This window comes from Ictidomys tridecemlineatus, chromosome 12 (assembly GCF_052094955.1).
Source record: "Ictidomys tridecemlineatus isolate mIctTri1 chromosome 12, mIctTri1.hap1, whole genome shotgun sequence".
Lineage (NCBI taxonomy): Eukaryota > Metazoa > Chordata > Mammalia > Rodentia > Sciuridae > Ictidomys > Ictidomys tridecemlineatus.
In genome coordinates this window covers 93,062,841-93,075,305 of record NC_135488.1, presented here as the reverse complement: position 1 = coordinate 93,075,305, position 12,465 = coordinate 93,062,841, and the positions used below count along the sequence as shown (strand labels likewise).

The following is a 12,465-nucleotide window of genomic DNA, read 5'->3' as shown; positions in this document are numbered from 1 at the left end:
GAGTGTTATCTCCCCTGATGTTGACCTTACCCCCCAAAACCCCTGTACCTGAATACCAGCTCTTCTGCCAGAATGCCTTCCTTTCACCCCTATGAACCCAGGAACTCCCTCCTTCATTCTCTCCACCTTCTGACCCACAATTCTATCCCCAGGGGAGTCCCAGGACTGCAGTTTAGCTGCTTCTTCCTTGTATTATATTTGCATGATTTGCATGCTGCCACTCAGCTGCCCTGGGCATCTCATTTCCTGTCTCCTATTTCATTGTAGCAGTTAAGACATTTGGTCTCCTCATATTCCCCATCCATACTCACCAGGTTTCTGTGTTTAGGCAGGTTTCATAACAGAGTTGAAGCTCAGGTTGAGAGCCAGCACAGCCAGCTTGCATGCATTTGACACCTCGTTCATGTATGGAGAGATAAATGCACATATGATAACCTAGAAGATCCAGAAAATTAAGACTTCCCACCTCCAACGTAGCTGTCACTGACTCCTTTTTCTGACATTGTACCCTCTATTGATTAAGAGCCCGTCATTCTGGTCTCTTTCTGTTCTGCACATTTATAAATTAAATGTTGCTCGAGATGAAGGTGCTTCCAGAGATAACCATACTGACAATAAAAATCTGAAAAGCAGATGACTTGTTGAAAATAAAATCAGAAATGATTCTGGAAAACACTTGCATATCAAATAGCAGCACCTCAGCCCCTCCCAGTACCACTGACGTGTAGACAAGCATGTGTGCACATAACCATGGCCCTGAGTTGTCTGAAAATGCATGTTACACTCAATACCAGTCTGGTTAAGTAAGCAATGAGGTAATGCCTTGTAGAAATATATGTGCCAACATGGTTAAAATCTGTGTGTATGTAAAGGAGACTAGTCGTAGACCTTGGGAAAGCAGATTATGTGAGACCCTCTTCCCCCTCCTCATTTCCCAGTGACACCAGATAACTGAGGCTGTGTGGTATAGACCAGGTACTTTGCCACTGACACTTTGTGGTCTCCCGACTTCTATGTTGTTGTTTATTCATGGGGTTTTCCTTCCCTTTTCTTTGGTTTCAGATGCGAGTGTCTCTCTGGCTTATGTGGTTTCCCCGTGTGTGAGGTGGGATCCACTCCCCGCATAGTCTCTCGTGGAGATGGGACACCCGGAAAGTGCTGTGATGTCTTTGAATGTGTTAATGGTACGTGGGGTTTCTCTTGTTCTCAGAGAGTGTATATTTGTTCGGTAGCAACTACAGCAGCAGCAAGAGGAGGAGGAGGAGGGGGTGGGCCAATGGACCATAACTGCTTCTGTCTTTTACAAAGCAGGGAATTTACTCAGGGAGTTGCTGGAAATCACTCAGAAAGGAGGTTTACTCAAGATCTCACAGTGCAGTAAAGAAAGTTAGGACAGGAACCATGGTTCATCAGAAGGAGAATTTTAGAAATGCAATAGCAGATTGCAGGTAGCTGTCCTACTCTGTTGGGTTTTGAAACTGTCAGAAGTTTTAGAATTTCTCCAAAAAAGAAGCACGGAGCCTCTGTGTCACTCAGTAACCTGCCCTATTGCTGAAAGGACACACTTTCCGCATGAGAGTAACAACAGTTTGAATTAGGAAAGACATGGTTCTTCTAGTTCGGTGTTTTTCTACTTAGAACATCTTTGATTGATGTTTGGTCATTGGTATTGGCCTGCTTGTGGATTGACCCTCCTGGATCAGAAAAAAAAGATTCTTCAGTCACCAGATTCTTTCAAACAGGATCCACCTCTCCCTTTCATCCTTCCTAGAAGAGCTCCATGTTTGGTGACTAGATGTTTATTGAATTCAGGTGCCAGACAAGAGAACCTAGAACATGTTTCTCCACTAGAATTTTCAGGAATAAAAAGGGAAAAGTGAAACAAGTTATATGTCAGTAATTTCATAGAGCATTGTTTAATTGATACCTGTGCACCCAGAAAAATTTGGGCACATACAACAAATATCAGGCACATACAGAAATGTCCACCCTAACTACTGTCTGCAAGGATGCAGCCTTCTGAGGTCTCCTTCCCTTTTCTCAGGTCCCTCCCTCACACATAAGAAAAGGTCATCTTGAAATTGCATCCTATTGGTTTGCACCCTAGAATTTTTTTAGTTCTCTGACCACATGTGCTGTTTTGGTTTGCTTTGAGGAAATACTTGCAGTATGGTTTTGTAGTTAAGGTAGAATACAGGCTAGGACTGGATGACCCCAGTTTGAAAATCGGTTTCTCCACTTACTAGCTGTGTAAACTGAGGGAAGTGTCTTCATCTCTCTGGGCCTCAGTTCTACATCTGTAAAATGACATGAATAATGGTAAATTAAATGAGGTATAATGTGTGAAGCTCTTGGAATTGTGCCACAAGCAAATGAGTCTATTATACTGTGTGCACACCTCCTGTTCATCTCTGAGAGACACTGTTCTGGGCATTCGGGGTAGGGAAAGGAGACAGTAAGGGAATGTACAGACCTTATAGATATAAGCATACAGGGAGGGGTACAGACAGGGTTCCGTGTGCATAAATCCCTTCTCAGTGCTCTCCTATCCCTGATATCACCCAGACAGTGGTTTTGTCTGTTACACACTAACCAGTGGACAAATAGATCTGTTCTCTCTGGCCCTGCTGCTGCAGTGTAATTTTGTGTAGGTGATATTCTGTGACTATTTAACTTGTACCATAATTACGATACCATTTTGACAGAAATCATCAATCCCTACCATGGGATCTCAGCATCTCAGATATTCTTCCTTCCAGAACTCATTTCTCACTCTAGAATGTGAATACTAGAGTACGGGAGTTGGTCACATTCACCCTTATTTCTATGGACCTTAGTATATCATGTACCTCATTGAGGCACCTACATTTCCTGAAGTTAGCAACCCAGGGATCTGATTCCTATCATAATAGCTCCCACAAGAGGTAGCCATTCACTGCCAGCCCATGGAAGGGTTACTGGTGAGAGTGCTCCATCGTTGACCACCCTACTCTTTCATCCTAAGTCATTTGTCTCCTGGAAATATCACCAATAGTAATAAAGTTCATTTCCTCTGTGTGGGGAAGAATGCTTTTCTTCTCTCTTTGCTTCTTGATTCTGGAAACCAAATTGTCAGGCCTTTCTTATCAAGACATTAGCTTTACATCTCTCTTCAATCATCTGTGTTTAGGTTAGCTAATAACTGCACTTCTGTCTCAGTGATCTTGGAATCAATCTCCAGGGCCTGCCCTCATTTATAGCCATTTTTTATTGAACCCTGGCTTCAGGAATAGGATTTGCCATTTGCTATGAGAAAATGGTGGGGCAGCAAACGGAATCAGTGTTTCTGGTGGTTGCTTCTTTCTTGCCACCAGAAATTTGTTGAGTGATTTTGACTTCTCGCCCTGCTATTTAGTTTCTCCTACCTATATCATTCATGTGTAGAAGAGACTAAAAACCATAATGCTATAAAGATTTATAATACTACAGAATATTTTTAAACAGACTGTCTTATATTTTGTATTTTACTTGCTTTGATATATATATATAGTCATAACACATATCTACTTTATGAGTGTGTGTGTGTGTGTGTGTGTGTGTGTGTGTGTGTGTGTGTGTGTGTATCATCCAGGATCCTGGAAGAATCTTGGCACTTGTCATAAGGTTGCCTTTAGGAGATTTTTACATGTCAAAGATTCATTATCATCACTTTAAAAAGCAGAAATCTGTTGTATACACCCAAAGACTTGCTTATCCACAAGAATTTGAGGCAATTCACAATGAGAATGAATTCTGTAACATAGTGGTAAAATATCAATTAGCAAGAAGAAGCATGGCTGAAGGTTGGGAGTGAAAGTTGAGAAGTGAAAATTAAACAGAGAGTGCCCTCAGGTATGCAGGCTACAAGAGGCTGTGTAGTTGCCAGAGTTAAACATCAGATTTGGCCCCCAGCCTCCTCCAATCAAAGTGAAAGAGGAGGAAGGGTCAGACCCACAGTTCTTACTTTCAGAGGCAAAAAAAAAGCCTGCTGGACGGGGTGATGCGCTCTCTAATGGAGATTTCTCACATGGAAATTAAAAAGGAAGCACTGAGTGATGAAGTTAGATTGTGTGTTCAGTTGCTTCAACACCACAAATGCAGAAAGGGGTATCCTGTGGTGGTTCTTCCCAGTAAAAAGAAAAATACTACAGTGTCAGGAAGTGAGATTGCCACAGCTAGCCTGTGGGCACCTCAATCTCTGTCTCAGTTTGAGAACTCCACACCAGTTCAGGAGAGAGTGGGTGGAACGCTAATATCATCAGCCCTGCTTGCTGAAACAGAGATGGCGCGGCAGCACTTAGTCCCCAAGATGCCTTCAGATGATCTATATCCTCATGTTATTTTTTTTTAATCTAATTGTTAAAATGCAAGCATAAGATTTAAAAAATCTCCCTGAGAACTCTAGAACTCCCAAGTGTTGAAAACACAAGTATGGATGAATCGTTGGCGAGAACGCCCCCTGTACATTGTACTTCTCTTTGCAGTTTGCTTTGCTTGTATTTCTGTGAAGGGACAGGAGAGTTGAAGAGCAGATGGTGACAGTCTATGATGGGATTATCTGACAGGGACTGAGAGTAGCATTTGGGAGGTATTGTCACCTGAGAACCCTGTTGTTTAAAACCAGAGGGACAGGTGGTGCGGTGGAGTTCCTTTTATGTAAACTTGGAAGTGGTCATAATCATCACCTAGAGTATGACCTCCAAAGCCATGAACAGTCCTGCCCTTCCCTCAAGAGTCAGTTCTGCCCACAAGTGAATGTCTATCAGTAGTCAGCTGGGGCTCCACTTCTAGACAGGCACGTGCACTCCTTTTTGTAGCAATAACCCTGTTATCCTGTGTGTGGCCCACCTCTCTCATTCCTGCGGGTGTCCGGGCTTTAAATTCCAGGCACAAAATGTGGTAGTGATCATTCATTCTGTTGCTTGGACACGATCACTAGCCAATGAGTGTCTACACGCAGCTAGATAAAATAGACTATCTTGGTTTTGAGTCAGTAACAGATTCTTCTAGCCTGACTTGGTTATAAACTGTTCCCCACAGGAGTAAATGAATTGTCTGTGGTATTATGTTATTGGATTTAAACCAACTGAAATGAAATGACCAGAATTATTTTTAGCCTTAGGATATTCAATGCTGACTGTAACCAGCAGGACCAAGTGTGTCCTGGGGCTAATTCTCACTCTCAACTGTAAGAATCTGTCATTGGTACAAAAGAGGAAAAGTGCCCTCGTTTTTTCCCAGGGGTGCCCAGAGCAGTGGATGGGTGGACAGGGGCAGGAGGGTCCCTTGTATATAGCAGAACCAATCATTGCAATTTCAGGTGGTGTGAAGTAAGTTCAGGGGAAGGGAGCTGAACACAAAGTAGAATTACTTTTTAGCCTGTTTTTTGTGCCATTGGAACTATTTGTCTATCCCTGTAGCACTTTGATTCTTACACAAGTAGGAAATGCAGATTTTAGAAGAGTACTAATAACTAGGGGTTTCTATTAAAGTTATGCTATCCACTCAATAGTTTGCTTTTAAACATATAAAAGGTTTATATTGGAAATGGTCTTATTTTGGCACTGACAGAATTTTCTCCCAGACATTCACATGTGAAATTGATGACTTGCAGGAGACCTACTTGTACCCCAAATCAGCTTTCTCCTCAGGTAAATTTTGGCCCAGAAAAGCCAGACCTGCAGCCTGTTAATAAGAAAACTCATTCTAGAAAACATCTGTCAAGAACCCCCTGTCTGTATAGAAATCGTGCTCAGTAAGACTCGCAGGCATAAAACATTTGCTGATACAGAAATGGGGAGAGTCTGGTGCTTTGAAAGAAATATTATGTTCAGTAAGTGTTTGTTGAGCACCCCTTGGTGCCTTTTTAAGTTAATGCTTGAGAGGCCAGTCTTTTCAGTGTTATCCTCTTTCCTTATCCTAAAATAGTGTTTGCTTGGTATACTCCGGCACATACTTATACACCTAATACAAAAGGTTTTTTTCCCCCTCAGGTACCTGGAAGCCCTTGTACTCTATCTTTGTGATTACATCAGTTTGCTATTGACTTATGGAGAAATTGTCAGACAGTTCCCATCTGTCATAGGGTCGTCTGTCTTGGCTTCTGGCTGTGTCCCATTTACTTCCCATTCAGCTCACCACTCCCGCTCCACCCCCCAGAGAAATGAGACAGTTACTAGGTATGAACTGTTCCCTACTGAGAGGTTGAGAACAGAAGTGTATCTATTGGGGATTCTTCTCCGTTTTCACATTGGAACTGAAGTCCTTTATTTTAGTCTTTTCCTTTGTTAAAATGATATACCTATCACCATCTGCCAATCAGTGTAATTTGGCAGGCCTTAGAGTTTACTAACGTTCTATATGATGAGGCTGTTTTTCACGAGTTCTGAAATGTGTGAAAGAGGAAAGGGAAGATTCCAGAACTTAGAAACATAAAGTTTAAATGGCAGACACAAAACACATCCAGAAATCATAAAAAGACACTTTCATGCTTCTTTGCATTGAGGAGTACAAATGCCGTAGTAAATTACTTCTTAGGACTTTTCTATTCCACACCTGCTTAAATCATTCTTTCATGAAGTCCTGGAAATCTCCAGACTGTTTTGAGACTCACCTCTATCTTCATCAGGTGAAGAAGCAATTAGCTATTGCTCCTCAAAGGCTTCTTTGCCCCTGTGTTTTAGCTAGTGAAACTGGACTGCACTGGTAGCATGGTCAGTCCCATCCTTTCCCATGTAAGCCTCTGCACATCCCACCATGAAAACAAGTCAGTCTGCATCAGGTTTATGCACGACCATAATCTTCCCTCCTCACTTCTTCAAATCTTGGTGAAGATTTATGGCTTTACTCCAGGTGGTGATATGGTTGATAAACTCAGATAAGTAATTAATATTGATTGGTTTATAAAATTTTTTTCCCACTTAAATGAGTGTTCGACATTTTGTTGGAGTACTGTATTGTGCCTCACTCCATCAGCATCCAAGTTTATTTAAAAAACACTCTATTGTCTATGCTTTATGGTCTAGGTGCACAGGTTCTTCCGGTACCAGCTCAGATAAGAATGTTGACATACTAAAGAATTCTGAGCTATAATGATATGATCCTTTTTAATTTGACATTAATTTTCTGAAAAAAGAAATGTCACATTCAGACAGTACTAAGGAAAGAGACCCAGGCATACACATTCCTGCACGTGTGCACAGACACATTTCATCACACACTCCTTAGGCAAGTCACCTAATCTCTGTAAATTTCATTTTCCTCCTTGCAAAAAGTGAAAATTAATACTTGTCTTCCAAACAAGGTCATTGTAAAATCAAATGAGAATGTAATTGTTCTTAAATGCAGTGCAAATATATACTCCAATTAAAATGCGATGGAAGTTTCTGCAAGTATTTTGTACACGCAGGGTGACATATTAGGAAGTAATTTTGGGACAGAGAAGCCCTTAAGAGATGTGATTGTTACCATGTGGCTTCTCCCATCTGATTGAACAGGGTGTATCTGTTCAGGACAACTTTCTTCAGCTTCCAGGACTCTTTAATTTGGTGGACTGTGAGGTTGAGCATACTTTCATGTGTTTATTGGCCCTTTCTTTTTAGGAGAAACATCTGATCAAATGTTTGTCCATTTTTCAACTGAGGTTTTTTAAAAATTGTTTTATAAGAGTTCAGGACATAAGCTCTTTGTCAGATACCTGATTTGAAAATGACTTATCCAAATTTGTGGGTGGGTCTTACTTTTTGGTGGTATCCTTTAAAGTATAGGAGTAGATTAAATTCATTTTATCTATGTTTTCTATTGTTGCTTATGCTTTTGGTGTCATATCTAAGAAATCTTTGCTTAACCCAAGGTCATGAAATTTTTTCTCCTATTTTCTTCTAAGAGTTCTATACTTGTAGCTATAACATTTAGATCATAGCTTGTATGATTAATTTTGAGTTAATTTTTGTATATGTGAGGATAGGTTGATCTTCATTCTTTTGCCTGTGAATATCCACTTGTCACAGTATCATTTGTTGAAGAGGCTATTCTTCCCCCCAAGGAATTGTCTTGGCACTCTTGTCAAAAACCAGTAAATACAATGGTTTATTTCTGAACTCTGAATTCCACTGAACTATAATATCTATCTGTACTCTAGAACCATACCTCCCTGATGACTATAGCATTGTATGGTATTTTGAAATCAGGAAGTGGGAGTTCTCTAACTTTGTTCTTAGTTCCTTACATTTTCATATGAGTTGTGAGATTAGCTTATGGATTTCTACAAAAGAAATTGATAGGGATTTCATTGCCTATGAGACCAATTGTAGAATATTTTCATCTTAACAATATTGTCTTCCAATTCATGTCTGTTGATGTAGAAGCAAATAATTTTTTTAAAGAATATTTTTTTGGTTTTGAAGTGTAAGTTATGCACTTATTTTGTAAATTTCATCCCATTTTGATTTTTTTCAAGGATCTTAAGACTGGAATTTTTTAGAAGTTTATATTCTGATTACTCATTGCTATTGCATAGATAAAACAAATTGTTTTTGAGTCTCACGTATACCCTGCAATGTTTTTGAACTTTTTTGAGTTCTGATAGTTTCAGTGACTCTTTATAATTTTTTATATATAAGATTATATCATCTGCAACTAGAGAAAGTTTTACCTCTTCCTTTCTAATCTGAATTCCTTTTATTTATTTTTCCTTCCCTAATTTCCCTGATTAGAACTTTAATTGCAATGTTGAATTGAAGTGCTGAGAGCAGACATCATTGTTTGATGTTAGCTGTGGGATTTTATAGTTGCCATTTAACAAGTTGAGGAATTTTTTTTTCTATTTCTAATTGTTAAGCATTTTGGTCATGAAAGAGTACTGGATTCTGTCAAATACTTGTTCTTCATCTATTGAGATGATATGGGTTTTGTCCTTTATTCCATTGACATATTAAATTAATTGAATTTTGAGTGTTAAACCAACCTTGCCTTTGTGGAATAGATATTATTTAGTCATGGCATGTAATCTGTAATCCTTTTTATATGTTGCTGGATGTGGTTTGCTAGTAATTTCTTTGAGAATTTTTGTGCCTGTATTCATAAGAGGTACTGATCTGTAGGGTTGGTTTTTTTTTTTTTTTTTGGTGTGTGTGTGTGTGTGTGTGTGTGTGTGTGTGTGTGTGTGTGTGGTCTTTGTCTGGTGAGGGTTATTTTAAAACAACCAAAATTAGAGACAATGAATAGTTTAAAGAGTTTTCAGGGCAGAGAACAATTTAAATATGATTATTATCACACAGAGTGTTCTACATAATGGGACTATGAATCCTTAGCAGAATATACCTAAAGCAGTGGAGCAGGCACAAGCTTTTAGTTGAAGGCTACTGTTTCCTTCTATCATTTGTGAAATGTGTGATTTTAAGCAAATTACCTAGTATTTCCTCACTTCTAAACTCAGGATAGGGAATCCACATCAGATCTTTGTTATTGAAATTAAGTGAGGTAATACAGGTTAAAGGACAAGCACTGTTAAAATGATAGCTAATTAAACCAAATAGAAAAAAGAGTTTAGAAGGGAACAAAGGAAGAGAAGAAGAACATTGCCACCTTCAAACTAAAAGAAAAGCCTCACTAAATTACTTGCGGAAGAACCAAACCTGATATTGAGGTAGGATCCTGCACCCAAGGTAGAGAAGGGTTTGACAAAGCAAATATAAACTCTTTAAAGCATGTACCAGATATGTAAGTTTCATGATCACAAAGTTAACCTTTGTCACAGGATAGGAGGAAGTCAATGTAGATTTTGCTCAAGAGAATTTCAATTCCTTTGTGTAAACAGGATAGCAACAAGTTTTGTTTATTTTACTTAGCTTTGTCACTTCTATTATAAAGTTAGATGGAGTTTAGTAAATTTTCACCAAATTATAACTTCCTGCTCTTTGACAGAATTTTCTAGAAGCTGTTTGGAAAGCATAAAAGGACACCACTTAAGGACTTCACATATGCTTATTTGGTCTAGAGATGCAGTTCAGGGGTAGAGGGCTTGCCTCTCACTTATGAAACCTTGGGTTTGATCCTCAGTACTGCAAAAGTTATTTCAAATGTTCCTTGTTTATCTTCATTCCTTCAGAAACAAAGCCAGCGTGTGTCTTCAACAACGTGGAGTATTATGATGGGGACATGTTTCGAATGGACAATTGTCGATTCTGTCGATGCCAAGGGGGCGTGTCCATCTGCTTCACTGCCCAGTGCGGGGAACTGAACTGTGAGAGGTACTATGTGCCTGAAGGCGAGTGCTGCCCCGTGTGTGAAGGTAAGGAAAAATGCTGGTTGAAGGTTGATGTGAGAATACACGGTCCAGAGCTTGAATTCAGTCTCATCAAAAAGGAGAGGAATGTTGAAGTTCTTTATTAATGATGTCACCCTCAGTCTTTTAGAAGGCTGACAATACCAGGCAGAGTGTAAAAGGATCTCCCTGAGAGACGCTCTTCACCTTGGGTATAGAGAATGGGTTGTGACCATTGTCTACAGGTCAACTTGAGACTTCCTGAAATTGCTTTCTGGCCTTTCCTACAGTTCTAGCAGTGCCTTAGCACGTCCTGGGACAAAACTTTGTCTTCACCCTGACATGAGAATTCACCCCTGGTTTCCTTGGATGCTTGGCTAGAAAGGATGGTCTTCATCATGGACAGTGCCAGGCAGTCAGCTCCGAGAGGGGCTAAGCCTGACTCCATATCTGGCCAGGTACCAGAGTGTCCCTGAGCATCAAGGACTTGTTTTATCCATAATCCCTTCTTCTCCACCACATCTATTCACATGTGCAGCAGCAGGCTCCACCTTCTCATTCTGTAGTTTATACGTAGCGTTTCAGAATGGTACCTCTAAAGACCGCCTACTACCACCCACCCATTTTAAACCCTAGGAAACTGAAGTTCAGAAAAGCAGTCTCTTGTCTTGAGTTTACGATGACGCCAGGCCTGAATGGGCCTCCCATATTCTTCTGACCACACAATGCTGTTTCCCCAGAAAGGAAGGTCATGTGAGCCTTGTAGTTCTGACTAGGTCACAGATCTTCAATCCACTGTCACATGTGTTCGTCTTTGCCTGATATCTGCACACAAAATGAGAGGGCACAGTGTCCGTTCAGAGTCTTTGCTTTTTTTTTTTTTTTTTCTGTTGTACTAAAATCCTTTCCTTTTAATGTTTGAGCTTGTTTGCTACATCAGACTGAAGACCTGAAATGTTTGAAGTATGAAAACTGCATTCCTAACACAGAGCCCTTTCCCTTGTAAGAAGTCATTTTCACCAAAGCAGGAGAAAAGTAGCTCACTTTTTAGATATTATTATGGTGAGAGAGGGTAAAAAAAAAAATCACATCAAACTTTTAGCCTTCCCAATTGATTTGTTCTGTAGCTGTCCCTAGTTTGTAATAGCATCTGAAACTATGCAGTGGTTGATGGTGTAAAAACACAGATATGAACCTCCAAGTAATAATCGTAGCGAATTGTCTGGGCATGGATCTGGTTATGTCTCACTTCCTGGAATTCAGATTCAGGCTTAAAGTAGAAATGAAGTATGTACTGCAATATTTTTTTACCAAGGAATTTAGAAAGTCTTATCTAGCTCAGGTCTATCGGCCTCTTCCAGCTGGCAGACTGCCTTTCTAAAGTTGTGACTATATTATTTTAAATTTTGACCTTCTAACTTTGTCACAATGCCCTCTAAACTCCTTAGAATAAAGACCAAACTCTAAGCTCTCTGGACTGTCCTCGCACGGCACTACTTGTTTGTGGATGCATTATTTTATATATTTCTGTGAATTTAAAAAAATGGAATAATTATCTAGTTGCTGTCATTATAGGGATACTTGTGTTTGTATTCAGCATTTATATTTTTAGCAATTGCTTCAGAATTTTTTTTAATAGTAGCCTTGGCTAATTCCATTCCCCAAACTTTGCTGTTTTACTTCCCAAATTATGGGAAATAATTGCCTTAAGTTTAGTCTTTGTCCGAGGCACCAGACAGACCTAAGGCTTGTCTGAACCAGCCCGTCATGCCCGAGGCTAAGCAGGTACCTGGAGGCTGCTCCTTCCTCTTGCTACACAGGCCTGCAAGCACCACAGAATCGAGTCATTTAGTCCCAGAAGCAACAGCATCACGGATATTTCGATGGAATAGTATCCTTCCACTTTACAGGTGGTAAAATTGAGGTGTGAAAAAGTCAGAGCCTAGAATAGATCCATGCTTTCTAATTGCCAGCCCACAGCTCTGTTCAGAAAGCTTTCCAACTCTGTGGAGTGACAGCTTTGCACATTGGCTTTTAGGCCACCTCTCTTCCTCCCTGATTGCAGTGTCAGGATGAGAGGATGTACATTTGGTGTGACAGCTGCTTTTGCATGTAACCCTAGGGATCCCTCATGTAACCCCAACTTCTGTTAATCACAGTTGGAACATAACCATTGATGAATA

At 40.0% G+C, this 12,465-nt stretch overlaps 1 protein-coding gene across 6 annotated transcripts in view; it reads left to right on the top strand.

The window, feature by feature from the left end:
- The window catches only part of Crim1 (cysteine rich transmembrane BMP regulator 1), a 180,212-nt gene that overhangs the window by 101,770 nt on the left and 65,977 nt on the right, over window positions 1-12,465 (top strand). For 5 of the 6 annotated variants that reach the window (XM_040271150.2, XM_021734081.3, XM_021734082.3 and 2 more), the window contains 2 exons: window positions 1,063-1,184; window positions 10,127-10,309. In XM_040271150.2, the coding sequence (XP_040127084.1) occupies window positions 1,063-1,184; window positions 10,127-10,309 (305 nt within the window). The remainder of the gene's footprint in view (window positions 1-1,062; window positions 1,185-10,126; window positions 10,310-12,465) is intronic. The other variant, XM_040271152.2, reaches the window with a different exon arrangement.